Genomic DNA, 22,553 nt, shown 5'->3' on the forward strand with positions numbered 1-22,553 from the left:
GAGACGTTCAACAGTTAACAAAATTAATCTTACAGTTAGGAAAAAAGCAACACCAAAAGACAGACTGTATCGTAAGTTTAATAATGAACATTAATTTATAACTATAAACTCAAATACGCTTTCCACAACAGATAAAACATCATCACTAGATTCCTTACATTCAATGAGAAAATAGATATTACAGTATAATGATAGAAACGTGTATCTTGGATAAAACAAACACAATCCTGACGTAGGAAATGGGCAACAGCAGAAATAACAAGAATAAAACCATAATGCTGAACTGTATTTGGCTAAACTTATACGGGAGCTATAGCTTACATTACATCATTACGTTTAGATACATCTACTTATAATTCTTATTTCAAAAATAAACACTCAAAAGAATTTTACAAATTGACAACACTAAATACATTATTTTTTTTTTCAAAACATCTACTATTATATATATAAAAGACAACCATGGATTTATTATTCTTTTACTGATAATACAGTCGTAATAATACATTGCCTTCAAAAGCTGTAATAATTTAACACTCACTTATTAATAAGTATTTGATACAGAACTAAAAAAATGTGCATACATTATATAGTTTGGTGATGATGATGTCAAATGAAAGTTTGGAGACTGGATATTTCTTTCACAAAATGTTATAGAAAATGTAACCTTATGACCCCAATGGTAGTGTTTTTGTTAAACGTTATAAATCTCCCCTCATTTTCAATCTAAAGATAAAGTCATTCTAGTTCATCTAATTGAATAAGCAATTAAACTGCATCAACAGTCATTAAAAGAAATCCTCCAACTTGAAGTTAGTAATGCGAAAATTTATTGATTTTATCATTTAAAAAAATGCAAAGACCCTGTCTTTGGTAAATAAAAATCTTTACAAAAGAAAAGTATATTAAACACAGGTAAAGTTAATAATAAGAATCTGAAAAAAATATACATATTTACATTTAGCACTTCTGTCTAAGAAAATTTTTCAAATCAGGCTAACTGGCCAATATATAAAATGAATTAATTTTTTAACAAAATTTTGACTGCATAAGATCTTACGCATCAATTCACTACTATTTTTTTTTTTTTTTTAATAAAATTTTTAGCTTACTTCTGTTTTGATGCCAAGAATGAATGGCATTTATATAAAACCAAAGTTCATCCCGTGTAGAAAAGACCACTACTGTCTGTGGATGTTTGAAGGAAAAATGAATAAAAATGTCCAGACACAAAGTTCAAGATAGTTACATTGGAATGTTGCTGAATAAAAAAAGCATATATGCGACTCAGACATAATCACCATCCACGCGCACACAGACAAACACTCTCAATGTTAATTGCTTACCTAAATAACATTCACAAACGAATAGAGGATTTTATACAAATACATGTAATTGTAGCAATGGATTTATGCACATGTACATATTACATTTTTACCAGAAAGCTACACATATCTCATGGCTATAGCCTGGTATGAGGGCTAATTAAACAAGCAGTTTGTACATATGAAAAACATCCAATATCCTTATCATCAGTCAAAAAAACATTGCTTTTTTCATTACAAAACAAGACAATGAATTACAACTGATTAAAATCTAGCTTTTCTGTATGAAAGCAAAAAAAAAAAGGTTTCATAAAAAAGAGTCTATTGAAATTTTTTTTGACAAAATACAAAAAAAAATAAAAATACAACTGCTTAAAGATTTAAATTAATCATTTCATTGTTGATACATTTTTACCTTTTCCAATTTTTCCCTTGAATAAAAAAAATGTTTCTGAAAAACAGAACTAGAAAAAATAAATCTTTTTGAGAGACACAATTGAGAAAAAAGATCAATTCATTTGAAATACAGGTCTTTGTAAAGCAATAAAAGGAAGAAGACACACCAGTTTAATAATAGATTGTGGGAGAAAATAGCACAACCAAACATGTACATATCGTAATAGTAAGTCAACAAATATAAATTCTTTTAAAAAAAATGGCACACATACATTTCAGATGCGTTAAAAACCTCTCTTTCATATTTGCAATTGCATACACTATGATAATAAAACACTAGCTCTAATGAATTCTCAGACATAGAGCGTATTTCTACACAACCATCCATAAAAAACTCAAGCAAAAATGTCCTATAATTATAAAAGTTGCTTAAATTCCATCAAGTCTTGGAGAGCTTCATTTAGAGAAGAAAGATTTTTTATTTACAATTTCTGCCGTTTGTAAGTTACCTTTAACCAAATTCAATATGATAATCAAACAATCCTCAGCATCTACCATTAACCTTTTGATACAAGTTGCTACACATATGTCTACTCTATGGACAAAGTTATTTGCTAAGCAAATCAGTTCCTTCTAAGGCGAGAGAAGAAAAAAATACATATTATACAATGGGACTCAAAAATCATTTTGTAGATCTTAGCAATAAGGAATCAAGGAATTTATCACAAAAAAAAAATATAGTAATGCACTGTCTCAAATTTCCCTGCAAATTGAGGTACATTGAAGAGTGTTTCATTCATTGGATTTTGTTCTTTTTCCTTTCCTGCTGCTAAACTTGCGTGGAGTACGGACACATCCGCAAAAGATGATACAAAGAGCGTGTGTTTGTAAAATAGAAGTTTTTTGTAGGCACATAAAAGATTGTGAGTGTGGAATTTTGTCCTCTTCAGTTTTTGTTTTTTGTTTTGCGTATTTACTATGTGTTGTTTTCTTTTTTTTTTAAATTGTCCTAGGACTGTGTTTGTTACAACATCACAGTGAGAACAATGGAAAACAAGAATACGAGGGATGTCTGCAGGGCCACTGCCGAGTTGCTGTGTTCTGAAAAATGAACAACGAAATAACAGTTAGCAATAGCAAATCACAAAATAACAGTTCAAAGGTTAAAAGTAACAATTAGTACTCAGGTTGTAATTGGCAATGTAAGAAAAAGAAAGGAAATCAAATCAGTTTGGGGTCTTCACCGAAAGAATGACTTTCTAATTTGCAGAATTCAACTTTTTTGCTTAAAGAAATCACATCCCAGGTGAACATTATACTACGGTACATTTGTACCAGTCAAATTTAAACTTTTCTTGGTTTGTGATGAAGTGAATTCACTGAGTAAAGGAAGCATTCATGAATTAAAATAAGAAACTAATCTTTGTTTCAGATAAAAAAAAATTGGGTCGCTGAGATGGATTTTTTTTTAAAAACTTCTTGCAGAAATATGGTCACCATGCACATTAGACCTCTTTAATGAAAAACTCTGAATTAAACCATCACACCAGCCATTTCATTTGAACAGCTAAACATGCATGCACTTTTCCATTTCATTTTATCCCACCAAGTTGTTAATAGCTGTAACTTTTACCTCAGGTTTGAAAATGTTCATTCTTTTTACCCAATTAATAACAGAAAATACCCAATTAAGTTGGAGAAATTGTCCCTATACCAAAATCCTTAATGTCTCTTTTTGGGGGGGAGGGGGGATAAAAAAAAATACTTCAAAGCACTTCATAATTAGATGCCAAAACTACAAACTGAGAACAGACTTATAGGGTCAAAATAGAGACCTCCAATACCTTCATTCAAATTTTGTGTAAAATCAAATTAAAAATGCGAAACTTTATTATTTTCAACTACAAACACAAGATCACAATTTTCTTTTAATTATTTTGAAAATCAATTCATATGTTAATTATATATTTTGATATTCGTTCAGAAATCTGTTCTCAGCTTAAAGTTGAACACCATTCATAAAACGGCAACGTCGCACAGGTGTAAACCTTCAATTTCATTGCACCCGACTGCACACCTGAAACTTGTGGCCTGTGTAGTATTCCTTCTTGGTCTACAATTTTTTGCGTTTATTCCTTGCTTTTTGTGCATTTTCTGTTAATATGGCAGACAACGCCTCTTACAAGCAGTGTTCAACTTTAATATGGTCTTCAGACCAGGTGCTTGAAGTACAATCAAGTATATTTCGCACAAATGCAAGTGCTGTTAGCAGCCACAAGCTTCACCCTCTCTTTTATAAATGTCTTTTGACTATAGAATCTCTGCACTTATCTAGAACCACAGAGCCCAAATAAAGTGTTAATATGTCTACAGGAACAGAAGCAAGCGTCAGTCATGTTAGAAAGGACATATTTATAAATCAATTACTGTTTTCCTCAGAGTCAGGCTTTTCTGCAAGTAAAATCATTAGACATTCTAGTGGTTTTGAAAGAAACAAATCTGTGCATTAAAGTATTAGGCGGAAGTTTTGAGAAAGGAAACACACGACAGCAGAAAGAGAACATTCGTTATCTGTCACAAATTTTCTAAATTAATTGAAACCAGCTGTTTCACGGCAACTATTGAAACAAAACTTTTTTTTCATATGTTAGAAACTGCACGTACATAGCCAAAAGCACTCTGTAAAAAAGTATCTAAAGACACCTGGCTATTCCAGCTTGATGTATTGAACCCCCCCCCGCCCCCCCCCCCAATTCTTAAAAACTTTTCTCTAATGCCCAAGTCTTTGAAATAGAAGGAAAAATTGCTCCCACACAATGCATGATTCAGCTCTTTACATGTCAATGCCTAAAAGTTCATGTTAATTTCACATACATCTTTATCCTAGGACTGCATTACAGAAACGCTATAAATTGTAATACAAAAAACCCATCCCTCATTCCTTCACTCTGGCCTTCTACGAGCTAAGAATATGGCATGTAACATAAATATATCACACACTTATCTCTCTCCCCCTCCCCCCACCTCTCTTTCACCCTTGAAAATTCTCATTTGCTAAAAACTTGTACGAAAATTCGAAAGAAAAAGTATATTACTTCTCGTTAAAATATCCACACCTTGTCCATCCCTAACTGAAAATTTTCTCATCTGCCTGAAAAGCTCTTCAAATTTGGAAGAAGAAAAAGTGTAAGATTCTTAGCGAATTTTAGCCACATCTCAATCCATTTATAGAAAGACCATCTATTATGATATGTGTTAGTTCTCGAGCACTGCTGCATCAGGTAACATGGTGTGACCCACTGATTAATTCTATTGCCGTATTGAATAGGGGAAATATCTTTGGCCTTGTCTCACCTTGTGGAATGCTAAGCTGGTACTCTTTTGTCTGGGACAGCGGGTCGTTGTAGATGACACGGAATGGTGTCTTAAAATGTTCTGCCGTCACCTGCAGAATCTCCAGCGTCGTCTCTATCTTAGAACTGTCTACTTCCTGTTCAAAGTAATGTGCAAATCCATTAGATCAATGATGGGATAAGTGTCCAAAAACAACTGGATACATCAACTTTATCAACTTTGAGGGGGGGGGGGGGGGGGGGGGTGTTACATCTAAACTTACACATTATATATTTTTCGTTCAAAACAATTTTCAACATCAGAGAGAAAATATTCATACATATCATTTACACAATAAACTACATGCCAAATCATACCAGTTTACAGTATTAAATATCATCATTGCTTCACAAAGATGTAACTGACTGAAATGAAGTAAATGTATGAATTTTCATTTTGTGTTTGCTAGAGTTATCATTCCTGTTTGCTTGACTTACCCTACAAGCTACATTGATGTTGTTATAGCTGCCGGGCTCATAATCTTCACCAGTGTCCCCCTTCTGCCACAAGACTTTGTTACACGAGATACCCTCAAGATCGTACACTTCACATGTAATCATGTGTCGTTTGTTGTTAACAATAGCAGATGTATTGGTACACTTGAATTTAGGATCTCCTGTAAAGAAAACAGAATCAGTCAATAGTTTTGTTTCCTTTAAAGCTGAACACCACTCATAAATACGCACTGTCACATATGTACATGTACATAAACCCTTCGATTTCGTTACATCCAATTGCACACCTGAAACTCCTGACTGATGTGTAAATCCATTTCGTGGTCTTTGGATTTTACACTTTTATTTCTTATTTTATATGCATATTCTGCTTGTAAATGATGCATTGACCTGTTTATTTGATGTTGTTCTGGCATGGAAAAAGTTTGTTAAAAATTTGATAATTTCATTGCAACCAAGTAACTAGTAAGTATGTCCAAACAGCTGAGACCTCTACAGTGAAATGCTTCAAATTGTTCCGAGGTCTGCATCTTATATGGGGTTGCAGGATAGCTGTGATAAGAGAAATATGGCCGACAGTGCTTATCAATTTACCAGTGGTATTCAGCTTTAAGCTGAGTACAGTTTCATATCCCAGTGAACTTTTTAACATGCTGTTTATTTCTTAGATAACTTTAACATTGTTCATTGATGCCTTCTTTGTGTTTTTCTTATTGACTTTGCTTGTTTCTTTATTGCTTATTTAATTATTTCTTCATCAATCGAAACTTCAATTAAATTGAAAGCGTGAACTCCACGAACTTGCATTGGCTGACCTAACACTTCCAAGAACCTGTGATTACCAATGTCCATCGTAACCATCTTGTGTATGAAAAATTTGCTATTCCTATTAATCTGTGTAACATTCTAATTGACAACTATAATTATTTACGAACTTTTACTCATTTTTCATGGAAAATTGATATGATGATGATGATCAGTGTAAATATAGACATTAAAATGCTTTTTTTTGTTCTTCATTCATGCTACGAAGGCAGTAAGAATATTTCAGAAAAAAAAATTACATAACATGCAACACTTTACAATGCTAGCTATCCTCTTACCTGCATGAAGCATTATAGTTAGATCTTTACTTGAATTTATTCTAAGTTGTCTATTGCTTTAATAATATAATACACCAGAGCTACTTACTTTGTCTGACCACAACTTGATAGGTTCGTTCCATTTTTGAGTTGGGTAGTCCATCAACTTCTGCACTACACATTACATTAACTTGGCTGTTGCCTGAAAAAGTCAAGATTTCAAACCTACATCTGAAGTCAACAATTATTGCACTTCTTTCAATCATCCAAGCAAATACAGATTCTTACTAAATACCATACAAAATATGTGAGCACTTCAATAATATCTTGTAATTGTTACATTTATGTATCAATTGTGGTAACTAACAATAATCTATGGCATGGTACATGCAATTAAACAGTGCAGAATTTCATGTACAATCTATAAGTGAAATACAAAGGCAAAAGTATCAGATGATCTTCACCTACTAAATTTATTAAAAAGGCTCCATATATAACCTTGTTGATTTTGTAACAGTTTCAAGAACACGTAAATTTGTGGCCAATGATGACCAATCAACCCGATATGTCATTAGATACTGCACTTCGACAAACATTTAATGTTGTGGAACAGGCAGCAGGTTTAACAAGCCGCCAATCTGTGAAATAAAAGGAAGAGGAGAGCATCTTACCAGCACTGGGGACCTGAACATTACCACAAGACCCAAAGATCCGAACCAGATGGACTTGCTAGTAATCATTCCTCCACACCTAACCCCATCCCAATACTAAAGTGAACTACTGACCTCTGAACTCTGTCTCCTCAGCAACAAACTGCGTGCCCATCTTGTTTTCCATGTCCACGATCCTCCCCTGCATCATCTTGTCGCCCATCATGATCATGACATTGGCTTTGGGCATACTGCCCGTCACCTCACAGGAGGGGGCGTACTTGCCCGGTAACACCTCCACTTGGTGAAGGGCCTCATTGTTGTCCAAGGTGAGATATTCGTTTTTGCTGGGGTCAAACCTGAACATCATGCTTTTGATGGGCTCTGTAATGGTAAAAATACAATATATGGCTCTGTAATGGTGATAGTACAATATATGGCTCTGTAATGGTGAAAATACAATATATGGCTCTGTAATGGTGAAAATACAATTTATGGCTCTGTAATGGTAACAATACAATATATGGCTCTATAATGGTGATAGTACAGAATATGGCTCTGAAATGGTAAAAATACAATATATGGCTCTATAATGGTGATAGTACAATATATGGCTCTGTAATGGTGAAAATACAATATATGGCTCTGTAATGGTGAAAATACAATATATGGCTCTAAAATGGTAAAAATACAATATATGGCTCTATAATGGTAAAAATACAATATAGGCTCTGTTATGGTGATAGTACAATATATAGCTCTGTAATGGTAAAAATACAATATATGGATCTGTAATGGTTAAAATACAATAGATGGCTCTGTAATGGTGAAAATACAATATGTGGCTCTGTAATGGTAAAAATACAATATATGGCTCTGTAATGGTAAAAATACAATATATGGATCTGTAATGGTTAAAATACAATAGATGGCTCTGTAATGGTGAAAATACAATATGTGGCTCTGTAATGGTAAAAATACAATATATGGCTCTATAATGGTGATAGTACAATATATGGCTCTGTAATGGTAAAAATACAATATATGGATCTGTAATAGTAAAAATACAATATATGGCTCTGTAATGGTAAAAATACAATATATGGATCTGTAATGGTTAAAATACAATAGATGGCTCTGTAATGGTGAAAATACAATATGTGGCTCTGTAATGGTAAAAATACAATATATGGCTCTATAATGGTGATAGTACAATATATGGCTCTGTAATGGTGAAAATACAATTTATGGCTCTGTAATGGTAACAATACAATATATGGCTCTATAATGGTGATAGTACAATATATGGCTCTGTAATGGTAAAAATACAATATATGGCTCTGTAATGGTAAAAATACAATATATGGCTCTGTAATGGTAAAATTACAATATATGAATCTGTAATGGTTAAAATACAATAGATGGCTCTGTAATGGTGAAAATACAATATGTGGCTCTGTAATAGTAAAAATACAATATATGGCTCTATAATGGTGATAGTACAATATATGGCTCTGTAATGGTGAAAATACAATATATGGCTCTGTAATGGTGAAAATACAATATATGGCTCTAAAATGGTAAAAATACAATATATGGCTCTATAATGGTGATAGTACAATATATGGCTTTGTAATGTTAAAAATACAATATATGGCTCTAAAATGGTGATAGTACAATATATGGCTCTGTAATGGTAACAATACAATATATGGCTCTGTAATGGTGAAAATACAATATATGGCTCTAAAATGGTAAAAATACAATATATGGCTCTAAAATGGTAAAAATACAATATATGGCTCTATAATGGTAAAAATACAATATAGGCTCTGTAATGGTGATAGTACAATATATAGCTCTGTAATGGTAAAAATACAATATATGGATCTGTAATGGTTAAAATACAATAGATGGCTCTGTAATGGTGATAGTACAATATATGGCTCTGTAATGGTGAAAATACAATATATGGCTCTGTAATGGTGAAAATACAATATATGGCTCTAAAATGGTAAAAATACAATATATGGCTCTAAAATGGAAAAAATACAATATATGGCTCTATAATGGTAAAAATACAATATAGGCTCTGTAATGGTGATAGTACAATATATAGCTCTGTAATGGTAAAAATACAATATATGGATCTGTAATGGTTAAAATACAATAGATGGCTCTGTAATGGTGAAAATACAATATGTGGCTCTGTCATGGTGAAAATACAATATATGGCTCTAAAATGGTAAAAATACAATATATGGCTCTGTAATGGTGAAAATACAATATGTGGCTCTATAATGATGAAAATACAATATATGGTTCTGTAATTGTAAAAGTACAATATATGGCTCTGTAATGGTGAAAATACATTAGATGATCATGATTTGATTTTTAGTTTTACAGATTTTTTTCCAAGAAAAGTCAAGATGGAGGATGAAAAAAGAAAAAAGAAAAGACGGCGGAATGGCAGAATGAAATTCCTGCATAAAATTAAGAATTTTTAGTACTTCCAGAGTAGATTTAGTGAATTGAATTCACTGGAAGCACTTGTAGCTTTACTGGAATAACTGGAAGTTTAAGTAAAACTAAAAGTTTGCTGTTTTACAGTTCTTTACCTCTGACTTGTATAGGCACCGACTTCCTGGCCACCAATTCATCTTTGACCCACTGGTCACCCTCCTTGATCTTCTCATACACCTCACAGGTCAAGTTGCCTGCATCTGCTTTCTGAACATCTACAAAAAAAAATCACATTGAATATTGTCAATATTAAAGAATAGGGATGCAACGATACACTGGCCTCGCGATACGATAGGTATCACAATACAGACTACGATACGATACATATCATGATACTTTTGAATTGCTTTTAAAAAATAACAATTACGCATAACATGGTATTTTTTAATCTCCATTTTTTAGTTTTATCATTTTTCCCCACATATTTTTCCTAATCAGCTGTATAAATATCAGAATGTCAACATAATCTGCACAGGTTAAAAATCTAATGTTGACATCAATATCGTTTATTTCAACACTGACAACGATTAAATTATTTATGCTCTTATTATATAAGATAATATATAAGATGTAATGAATTTTCTGAAAGCAAAATATTTAATGACTAGGATGAAATTTAAATTTAATTACATTTTTGAGCACCTAAGAATGTGGTATTAATTTTTTGCGACAACAAACAAATGCATGGATAATGCCGTTTTATATGAGGTTCAATATGCATGTAGGAAAACGTCTGCAAAATAGTGCTTACATGTAGGAACACTCAATATGGGAACTTTGTTCAGCAATTTCGTTTATCCTATAAAACCCAAAATGTTACCATATCGAAGATTTACGGGGTGCACTGTAGCAGGGGGCAAAATTAGATAATGCGAAGCACGTTTTTCAACACCAGAAGCTATTTCGAAAATATAATTTTCAAACCGAATCGGAGGGATAAAAATTTTCTGGATCGAAATACTGAACCGTGGTTATAGCCTACAGTATCGTGACATTGAACCGTAGCATATTTTTACTGTGATATACCTATCTACCAAATTTCATTTCAATACCTGCAACTGAAAACTGATGGTGGACCTACCGACAGACAACAGCAAAGCAATATGCCCTACCTTCTTTGAAGAGGGGCATAAAAATCTAGGGTTATTTCACACACTTACTTGATACTGAAAGTTCCAAGCTGATGTTATTCTGCTGTGGTGACAAAACTTTGCAGGAATACCTCTGAGCGAGTTCAGTTGACAGAAACTCACACAAACTGGTCAGGGGCTGACCATTGTGGAACCACTTGACCTTCAAGTTACTGATAATGTCGAGGGCCCCCTGGCCGGGGATATTGCAGTACGCCACATATTTATCTCCGGGATTCACCAGCGTGGATTGAGATGCTACGTTCACAGTGTAAGCGGACCATGCTAGTCCTGAAAACAGAAGCAAAACTTCATTAAGAGTGTTTGTAGAATATGGCTTAAACATAATATTTGTCAAATTTTGTTACATGATCGATGTACCAAAAAGTTTTTCTCTTGCATATAGCAATGAAATACTCATACAGCAAAGTATAAAGTTTAGATGCTGTGTGTCTGTATATATATGCTTCAATATCTCCTTCATTAAACAATGCATTTCCTGCTACTAAATCAGCCCATTTTCTTAATCTCAATTCTATAAGAGAATTTGTCTACAGAAAATGTTTAAATACAATATGTCTCATTCAGTATGCGACATGACTTTGTATGTATACATACAAATAAATTGCTTTTCTCCATCACCCTAGGATTTGAATCTCAGATAATATTTAAATGGTTTTAAAAATATATTATTTTTGCAGGTCAACAACCTTTCCCTCTTTTATAGAAGCCAGCCAGTAAAAACAAAGACTCCATCTCTGTTTCCCTATCATGTGACCCCTGATGAAATGACCCACATGACTAAGTATCAACAGGCACCCTCAATGCATAAAGGAAACTCTTTCAATCTTAAGGAAAGACAAATTTATTCTCTATCTCCATCTGAAAGGTCCTTGAACCAGTGAGTTAATTAAATCACATATATACTGGCGTACACCATCAGAGGATGGAATGCATGGGGACTGAAGCATGAGCCATGTCCACAGAACTAATGCATGTATATATAATATATGTATCAAAATTCAAATTATGTATGCCTCCAGTTTATGTATGCAGCAATTCAACATAATGCATTCACCTTAACTGAGCCATACAATGACCTTAGATACATTTTCTCCCCTCTACGGTATACCAGGAAATAGAATTAAATGTATTTAATTGAATTAAATGTATATGCACATTATGGATTAATTAGATCTGCAAGCTGCTACACACTGACTATTATATCCTTCAATGCATGGCTACTGCACCAATGCGTTATTTAGAATATGCACACCGTGCAGTTTATACAGCCAGGCTATTAAGGACTGATCATTAACAGACAGCTCCTCTGTAATGTATCGCCATCAGCTCATTATTCAGACACAAGGACACTCTGACCCACTATCCCTGTGTAAAAGCTACTCACAAACAGTGGGTCATTCTTGTTCCACCCCTTATTGATCCCTCTTCTCACTTATTACATGTACCGGTATAAGCTACTCACATACCACGAGCTATTTCTATTCCATTCCACCCCTTTTTGCCCCCCCCCCCCCCCATAATTATTTACTTGCTATAGGCTTATTACTTGCCTACCATGGGGTATTCTTATTCCATCCTTTTTAGCTCCCTTCCCCTTACTTATTAAGTTGGGTTTTTTTTGCTTCAAACTCCCCTCCCCTCCAATCCTATGCTACAAAATACACCCTCCCCCACCCTGTCTGGCCGCATTACGTATACCTTGTTTAGATTGCTAGTTAATTTTGACTTCAGCTTTTCAGTAAATGGACATTTAAATTTGTCCTGCTTTATTGTTGACTTGCATCAGACTACCTGAGTACATTGTCAGCAGATTTTTACTGGTCTGTACAAACAAAGGATCAGGCGGCCACTCATTTTTATTGGTCAGACACGGGTCATATTGACTAGGGGCCCTGTGCTTTTCCACTGTGCCGACAAATCAAACAACTGCAGCAGAAGTCGTCAATACTTCCAACACAAAGGTGTAGTACCCCTGAAGGATGTTGTAAAAACATCTCAAATGACTACTACGTTTGTAAAACTGAACGCCATTTTCATTGCTGCCTGATCAAAGTGTAAGGAATTCGAAATGGTGACTAATTCCTATTCCTGAGTATATATACATGATATAACTAAATAGCAGGAAGCCCTTCCTTAATTACCATACATACTCATTTTACCCAGGCTCTACAATAGATGAAATGCTCAAAGCAGTTGTAAATTTTGCAATAAATGCAGAATGTTTACAGAGTCTGTTGAAAAATTCCAACCAACTTTTAAAAAAAAAATTACATGAGAATTATGAGAAAGACTCACTCAAGCGTAAAAAGTTAAATATTTTATAATGAGACCAATACAACAAAGCAACAACACCCTTAACTCAATCTCAACAATATCAAATTTAAATTCCTGACATTTTTCAACAAGTTCTAGACCTAAATATTGTAAGGTCAAAGTTGTACAAATGTACTAGAATTTTCTCATCATTAGTAGTGGGTAATTAGCCCATTGACAATAAGACTCGGATTTAATTCAATTATTAAGCAGCGCCTCTTTGAAGATATTTAAAACTACCCATTGTTAAATTGTAGTCTATGAAATGAGAAAAAACTACAATGGGTCAGTCACGCAACTTGTTGACATGTTACACAGGGCCATTTACATGAGTATGAATACAACTCAGCAATATTTGGATATATATCTTATAGCCCTCTCTAGTAATAAAGGTTTTCTTAATTTGAAGGTTAGGTTAAACGTAGAATCAACTTTTTGCAGCCTTGCACGATTACACAACTCAGCAAATCTGAAAATCTGCAACCCAATCATTCTTCTATTGAACTTGTCAATCACAAATCATTCAAAAAAATCTCTAGGTATCAATGAAACAATGTCACCCCAAAAAAATAACCCCAGCAATACTAGCTACTAGACATTTCATGAATGAACATACAATTACAAGCAATCAATGGTTTACACAAACAATGCAGCCTATGCTGCCATCCATGCTCCCCTTCGCCATTATCTGATTTTGAAGCCAATAAACGGGGATCCAATGTTCATTTAGACAAAAACCCAAAAAACATTCCTGCATTGCTCCAGCTAATAATAAAGGCAGAGTGAATGTGTTAACAAGAGAGTTATTTCATTAATGCTTCATGATGGCTGGGCTTTTGATGCACGAGATTGGGATGCTGATACAACAGCCATCAGTTGATTCCCCTGCATTATAAACCTCCCACAGCATCGATCAGTTGAGTCCCCTGCATTAACCTCCCATTACATCGGTTACACAGTTCCTGACAATCAGACATTAGTGATGTTGGGATAAGGCTCTGGTGCAGGGTTTCCTCTCCCACGGCAGCTCAGCCATGGATCTGAGGTCCTTGTCCTTTCATTAAACAATTAGATCATATCAAATTCTCTTTCTCTCGATGAGCAGAGCTGTGAGCATGTCTCTTGTCTCAGTGTAATGCATCGGTCTCATGCCCCCCCCCCCCCATCCCCACAGTACAGTGTACAGTACTTAGTCATTAAAGTCATCCCATTCCCTCTTCCATGCATACACCTGCACACTGAGGTTTTTGTATTTTTGAGTGAATTTGTCAGTAAATACATATTACTCATGTGAAGCAATATGAGTAAAGTTCATTTTCATCTCTCTTCTCTCTCTCTCTTCTTTTCAACTATGCATATACATTGTATATAGTGACATTTTTACATGTAGACTCTCTTCTGTACAATAATGCATGTATACATGACATGTCTACATGCACACCTTTCTCTCCCCCCCCCCCCCCAATTTATTATTCTCCTTTCTGACAAAGAAATATGCACATACATCTGCATCCACTAAAACCTACTTTCCCCAGGATGATGGAAGACAAAGTCAATTTTATGCTTCTCGTCTCATCTAAGTACCAAGTACTGATGATTTCCCTCATGACTTAAACACACAAACTCCATTAGCTTTCCGTAGCTCTATAAAAAATCCTTTTAATCCCATAGACCGAGTGTCCAACGTAAGTTGCGTGGGAAATTATTGATATACAAATAACATAAATTTGTCCTTTTCATGGCTACCATGGAATGTTAAACATGAAATCATAACGATTATCCTTGGGCTACAATGAAATCAAGGTCTGATAAAACATTTTGAGGGCACAGCTTTTGTGTGTAGTTTTTCTTTCTCCAATACAGTATTCCCTATTTGTATGTGCCATACAAATGTCTAAACTTAATTCGATACCATCACAGTTGTTTAACGTGAAGTCACAACAAAAAAATATGACAGAATCATGGTGCACATTAACCACTGTTGTGGCAAATGGCAGTTTATTAAACATGATCTGTGTGCAGATGCGTCATCTCAAAATACCTGAACATGCTGTTTACTGAATAAGCGGTCAAAACTCCATAGGTCACTGGTTGGAAACCTTATTCTTGCACAGATCATAATTTGCCATTTGGCTTAGTGATTAGGGTATAAACTCTACATTATATTTACTAAAAAAAATTCCAACTTTTTTTTTTCAATTGAAGACGCCTGGGGTGATAGGTATAGGGATAATAGGTATAAAGATCGTTCGGACATTCAACCTCTGGATTTGGTGTCAAGTGTGTCACATACGTACACAAACAGCAAATCAATGAAACTATTTAATCTTCAACAACTTTTCTTTTCTTCCATGGATAGAAACATTTTTTCAAGTTGTGGTGTTTTCCAGGTAACAAGATTTCTCAAAGCTGACAAAACACCAATCACTTTAGAAATGAAGAGACTTTCTACTCTCCGTTTTACAATTACCTAAATCTGTAGCTATATAGGTATGTATAAATAATTATTTCTGATTCAAACTAAAACTGACATCAGGAAAGTCTGCACTTTACCATCTAAATACGGAAGCACAGGCTAATCCAATCATACCTCCAAGTTTTATAAAGTATCAATTCTATCTACTAGGTATACATGATACAGCAATACGTCTATAAGTTGCCATTTCCTTGAATCAAGAGCTATATTAAGAGCTGTCTATCAACTTAACAATTCTCTTCAGCAGCTTGATAGATATAAATATTCAGGATGGGGAAAATATGTCAGGGAGTTAGAAGCTGTTAAGATTCTAGGGATGGGAGATGGTGGTTAGTTAAGTCAACTTGGTTGAAAATTTGGCAGCACGGATTTACTCAAACGTACTGTTGGTCAGCCATATTGAATCAGCAGCTCTGAGATATAACTATTGGCATTCCAATAAGTACATTCTATTCTGCTTAGGCTGAATAAGTCTTGTCCACAAGCTCTGAAAAATCATAACCATAGATATTTTGTATTATATCAGCAATTCAGATTCTGAATCAGTTGCAATTTAATATTCAAGCTTCAATTTTATCTCAAAACTTCTAGTGTTGTAGCCAGCTAAAAACTAACAGATCTAGAAGTTATCATTATTTAATATTAAGGGTACCAAGAACAGTTTAGAAATAAAAATGAGAAATAACAAACAGATAAATGTAAATGTTAGAGCACTGTGAAATTTCAAGTTCAAAACTTTGTATTTGATCATTTTGACAGCACTTGGGAAATCAGAGTGTCTTATATTCATACTGATAATTTTACAATAAACTGTAATGTCTTTGAAGGCTTCTTTTCCCATGAAAAAAAGAACAATAAACAAAATGCAGCTTTTTCTTTAAACATGTTAAAGAGACTCTTTTTAGCAGAATGCATAAATATAAAATCACAGTATCCATTCTAATTCTGATTCCCTGAAGAAAACAGTTGCAGCACTCATAAAATACATGGCTAAATTTTGAATCAGTTTCAAGGTTATACGTGGTGGTGGGGGGGGGGGGATGCAGCACACACACAACTGCTTCCTTTTTGACTCAAAAAATGAAGGGGGGTGCAGTGATTATGAACAATGACTCTGTTTTGGTTGTTTCAAGGTTAAAGGCTGGGGGTAGGGGGATGGTCAATCCAACTTGACAGATGGCTTTGTTTCAATTTCCTTTGGTCCTGTAGTCCTGATAAAGAAAGTCTAGCCTGCCTATTTGTTCAGGTTGGAATCAATAAGGATGTAGTTTGGGACAAGAGTAGAATGCATTGATTGGCATAGCAGCGATTAGGTGTAGGATTATAGGAGAGAAAATGTCTAATGCTATAATATTAATAATGATTTTAATTGACAACACACACTCTGACAAGCCTAAACAAAAAGCAAGGACTGTACTGGATTATTTTTTTATTGTTAGAGTAGTGTACTATTACATCCATAATCATATTACAGAAATAATTGTTGCTTCATGCATAAATAACTTGCCTTACATGGTTTTGACAATACAGAGTGTATGCGTATGGGGAATAGAGAGAGAGAGAGAGAGAGAGAGAGAGAGAGAGAGAGAGAGAGATAACTGTTTCTAACTAAACCTCTGAGTCTTTTTTCATTTGTGCATGTCTTCAGTTTTTCCACAGTCTACTGTTATAAATCATTCTGAAGGACCATCATTTGTCCAAGACTTCCAAATTTCTGATAGATATAAGCTAGAATGTCATTCTCACAACATAATGTTGACTGATCATTTCGCTTTGAGTGTAGAAGACTTGAGGTTACCCTTTACAATACATTACAGATACAGAAATAAAACCCACTCTCCCTTTGGGGGGAACTAGCTGGTCCTATAAATCACAGTTGGTCAACACCTGATAAGTCAGATACCTATAGATGGGTCAGCCAGATGGAGAGAGAAAGAAAGAAAGAGGGAGAGAGTCCTAGAAGGCATCCACCTTGGTTTGTTGTGGTGTTTTTACTGCTAACTTCATTGTCTTGTTTACAGCTGAATGCAAGACACACAACTTATTGTCAGAATTCATTATATAGATCACTGCAAGAGGTATAATTATACAGGGTTTAGTGGATGGGGCATTTGGTATGGGGAGAATGGTGCCAGGATGCAAAAAGGAGAATAAAATTACCTGAGTGATGGGGCAATAACAGTATGTAGATTGGGTGTATAGTACTACTGCTAAAGTGCATACAGGGATATAGAATGTTCGAACATTCTGATATGAGAGAGAGAGAGAGAGAGAAAGAGAGAGAGAGAGAGGGAGAGAGAGGGGGGTACGGTGAGGAGGGAGACAGACAGGATAGAGAGAGGGGCAGAGGGAGGAGGCTTTGAGATAGAGAGAACTGATGTAGATGAGAATGAGGGAAGGAGTGAGTTGTATAAAATCATAATGTCATTTAAGAATTAGAAAAGTAGATTTATTTTAATAAACACCTAATCTTGCGAAAGAAATATGATAGAGGAAACATTTAAAGGGAAGAAAAAAAAATTACTTTATATCAAGTTTTAATAAAATAAAATACTTAAAAGGCAAGAATATAAAAATTGCATCAGTAATTTAAACATTGAGGCGATGTTACACTCAAGTCTGCATTCAACTGTGCACTCAATTTTAGTTTCCCTTTCATGCTTATACATGCATACGAAATTGAAACATGCTAAAAGCAAATTTTAACATGTCACATGACTAAGTGTTGTCTACAATGAACATTTTAAAAAAAAATCAACCTGAGACGCAATACAGTGTTAAATCATATTCAACCATTAGTGCCCAAATAAAAATACCCATCTCTGGTGACAACTTATAAACACTGGCATTGGGTTGCATAGCTGATAGAGTCGGGGACATGTAGTCGAATAAGTGCCCGTACATATTTTGCATATATTGAAATGAACACGAACCACTTGGGATACAGCACAGTTAACTCCACCTGTGTTACAATGTCAAATTTAGTAGTTAGCTCAGGGCACATCTGGTTTTCCCAGGCCCAGACAGTTAAACAGAGTAAAATTTGTGTTTATGTAATTAGGTTTTGCTTCCTTAATGCTTAGTGTACTATATTAACCTATGTAAAATGACAATTACTTTTCCTTTTACATTTTTCACCTTTTCATGAGGTGTTAAGACAGCTAGGGGTGGGGTAGGGGTGGAAGCAGATAGGATGATTACGTGGATTAGACTGAAGTACAGGGAGAGGGAGTTCTTTAATACAATTCAGAGAGAGAGAGAGAGAGAGAGAGAGAGAGAGAGAGAGAGAGACAGAGAGAGATGAAAATGAACTTTACTCATATTCACATGAGTAGTGCGTATTTACTGACAAATTCACTCAAAAATACAAAAACCCCAGTATGTAATGAATCACACGGCCGTTCCTGAGACTGTATGACAAATAGTCTGGTCATACCCAGGAATATTTATATACCTGCCACAATGTCAACACACGACATTGTAATCAACACAGGTGTGCTGGCTCAGTGGTACACAGCACACCATCTCTATCAGCCCTCTGTCCTTTATTCCAATAATTAGCTCTCTGGTCATTTAACACTGAACCCCTAACACTGGTCCCAGGTAGAAATTTATTCAGTGAATTTTAACTGCTGCAGCAAAAATACTTTTTAAAAAATACCGCCTGAATGTTGAATGAAAGCAGCTTGACATGCATTTTTTGTTGAAGAACAAATGGTTTTAAGAATAGTTACATTGTTAGAATACCTAACACCTTATTTATAGATTTACATTGCATAAGGATTTAAAATCCAATAGAACCTCCCTAACAAATATATAACAATGAAGGAGTAATAAAGTTAGCACAGGATAACTCATAAAAATCTCAAAACCAGTTTCCTAACTTAAGCATTTCCTGCTAAAATCGATGCCAGCCAATAAAGGAATTATGAAAATCAATAGTGCACTGGCATGCACATTGAAAAAGAAAAGAAAAACAGAAGAAAGATATGACCTAGCTAGCATGCAGACTATAATTTCAGCTCATGCCCGCATTTATTATATGTGTGGTATGTATTGTATGTGCATGCCTGTGTGTGTAATATTATTAATGAAGAGCACACACAAACGACACATACATCACTAACATCAGTTGTCTCAGCAGTTTCGGTGACATAGAGTAATGGACTTCCCAGGGACCCTGTTAATGATGCTATCTGTCCTCAAAGTAAGGCTAATGACCCCGGGTCTCCAAAAACAAGCAACCATGCACTCATAAAGTTTTGTATCTTTAAAATTCACCCTAGTTCAGATACAGGACAAATTTATTGTTGACCCTCATCTCATTTTTGTCCAAATTTAACACTGCAGCTACATGTATAGTCTCTTAGCCTAGCTATTATGTGGTCATCAACCCAACCTCAAGAGCTGACGGATAGAAGAATACACCTCTTACTTCATCACTTGATGTAAACTTCATTACTTTCATCAGTGTTGTATAAAAGGCTGTTCACCTGTACCCCAAATTTTCAATGTTATTCAAGCCCAATTCTCAGTAAAGTTTATTTCATGCATGCAATTAAACATTTAGTGCACGTACATGAAGTTTACATCCCTATACCCGCCCTCTTTTTATGGCCAGTTTCAATTTACCTTGACAATTGTATACATGTATCTATATGATATTAAGACTTTTAACATCATTCAGGCATCTTCTTGAGATATAATATGACAGTCATTACAAAACAGATTCAAGGAGGAAGAAAAATTGTGCACCAAGTTGGGGTCTCATCCTGAAGAAGCTGTAAACTTATTTTAAGTGGACACTTGATTTCCATGATGCCTTGAGCTTGCACCAAGCCATGAGCAAGTACTTGTACGAATGGATGGAAGATATCAGATTTGATGTAGAATTCTATTAAGTTTCAATTTCTTTTTTTTCCTTTTTTTAAAATTCAGCTGAAATCTTGAGAGTAAAATTTACTAGCTTTATACAGATTTGATTATATATATATAAGTATCCCATGGATACACAACGTGTTATGCTTGTGAACTCAACACATACTCCAAAATTTGATGCAAGATTTGTATAGTTTGCCATATCTTGATTCAATAAAGCTTGCCCTTGGGCAATCTTCTGACAATATCATAAATATGTCAATAACTCAATATTTCATAAATAATGCCAATAAGTATAAATTATGCAAGGACAGCCATGTGCCATAAATTCCATTATATCATTTTATATGGAAATAATATTTCAAAGCTGTTAAGTATGCACATAATTCATGATTGTGAAACAAAATTCAATATTGAAGTTAAAGAAAATAAAACATTAAATATTTGGACTGTGTGATGCAGTTTGTGCACATTTCCTTTGAAGAAAAAACCAAAAGAAAGTGACCTTGAACATTTGTATATCCACAAAAAGATAAATTACGCAATCCTAAAATAGACTACACTGCTATTGGATTCCATAATGGGAGAATGGATACCGAAACTTTTCAACACATAGATATATCGAAAGTAAAATCAATACATGAATTGGCTATCTACACGGGTCTAAAGTCGGTGAGCAAGTTGTCCAGTTTTTCTGCCGTTCCTGATTATTTTTTTTTCTTCAAATATTCCATTCACGGTTTCAAAGAAGTCAAAATCTGATAATGGGATTTCCGCCAAAAACATGGCGTCACCCTTAAATAGACCGGTGTGTCGAATTCACAGGTGAGATTCGTACAAAGTCCACGTCCAAAAGATAACATGCGCAAAACATTAGTAAAACACGAACTATTAACTTACCTTGCATTAAAATTAAACCAAATATGGCCAAATAAAATTGTTGTAGTCCCATTTTCGCTTTCGTCGCAAAATGCGTAGTCCCTGTTCAAAAACACACGGTGACTTCCACGCTGTGTGACGTCACAGTAGCGCCCCCTATAATTTTAGGCCTACAGGTTCAATGGATAGACGATTCTAACCCGGGAAAGCTCCAAAAGCGACGAAATTTTTTTATTTTTTATTCCGTGTCACACACTGCAGAAGTAATGAATATACTCATTATTGGACATACGGGTCGGGGATACGTATTATATAGATTACTTCACTTATGCATAGATGTATACAACCGCGACTTAGCTGTAGTATAGTACGATGCATGCATACCGATCAATACTGAAAGCCGCAGGAAGATATTTACTCCTCGTTTTTTCTGATAATTTTAAGATTGGTTTGTGATAGAAAGGGTGTTTAATAAAATATTAATAGAAAATTGATTCACTTTATTTTACAATTACATGTAAAAAAAAAATTGAATCATTAATAGACAACTTTTTTTTTTTACTTTTTGAAAAAAAATATAGCATTTATAAATATCTTTTCAAATTTATCTATCTCGCTGATATTTTCTATTGATTATCGATCTGCATGTCTGAGTTGTACAACCTTTGGTTATCATAAAATTACTTTAGAAATTTAGACAATTGCGCAGAATTTTTTCTCTTATCAGCGCAGTTGCATATATCCTCATTCCAAAGAATGTTTCCAGCACAGGCACGCAGTATATGCTGCATAAGTTTATTTACCAAAAAAAACCGAACAAACAAACCGGAATTTGACATTATATCTATTAATAAACGGAGAAGGGTTAACATGTAATTTTTGGCAGTTGATTTTAATCAACTCTCCTATACAGTGTTTGGACCTAAGCACAAATCATCACCGCTGACAAGACGTAGATCTTGAAAATGATAGATAAATTCGGTGTACTGTATGCTGTACCATTGTTTTTCAAACATCTGTAAGTATAAG

General features: G+C 34.5%; 1 protein-coding gene across 2 annotated transcripts; it reads right to left on the reverse strand.

Annotated features, from left to right (window-relative positions):
- Nucleotides 1–62: 62 nt before the first annotated feature.
- On the reverse strand, nucleotides 63–21,860 carry LOC128162905 (uncharacterized). 2 transcript variants are annotated; one of them, XM_052826326.1, is made up of 9 exons: nucleotides 21,546–21,860; nucleotides 10,985–11,245; nucleotides 9,920–10,039; nucleotides 7,437–7,685; nucleotides 6,761–6,853; nucleotides 5,552–5,730; nucleotides 5,076–5,211; nucleotides 4,149–4,172; nucleotides 63–2,822 (listed from the first exon to the last, which is right to left on the reverse strand). In XM_052826326.1, the coding sequence occupies exons 1-9, from the start codon at nucleotides 21,595–21,597 to the stop codon at nucleotides 2,746–2,748; spliced, it is 1,191 nt and encodes a 396-aa protein (XP_052682286.1). In that variant the 5' UTR covers nucleotides 21,598–21,860; the 3' UTR covers nucleotides 63–2,745. The 2 variants fall into 2 exon arrangements, with proteins under 2 accessions (XP_052682286.1, XP_052682287.1); XM_052826327.1 differs by lacking the exon at nucleotides 4,149–4,172 and having other exon boundaries at nucleotides 21,546–21,856.
- Nucleotides 21,861–22,553: the final 693 nt, after the last annotated feature.

The sequence above is a fragment of the Crassostrea angulata genome, chromosome 9 (assembly GCF_025612915.1).
Source record: "Crassostrea angulata isolate pt1a10 chromosome 9, ASM2561291v2, whole genome shotgun sequence".
NCBI classification, from domain to species: domain Eukaryota; kingdom Metazoa; phylum Mollusca; class Bivalvia; order Ostreida; family Ostreidae; genus Magallana; species Magallana angulata.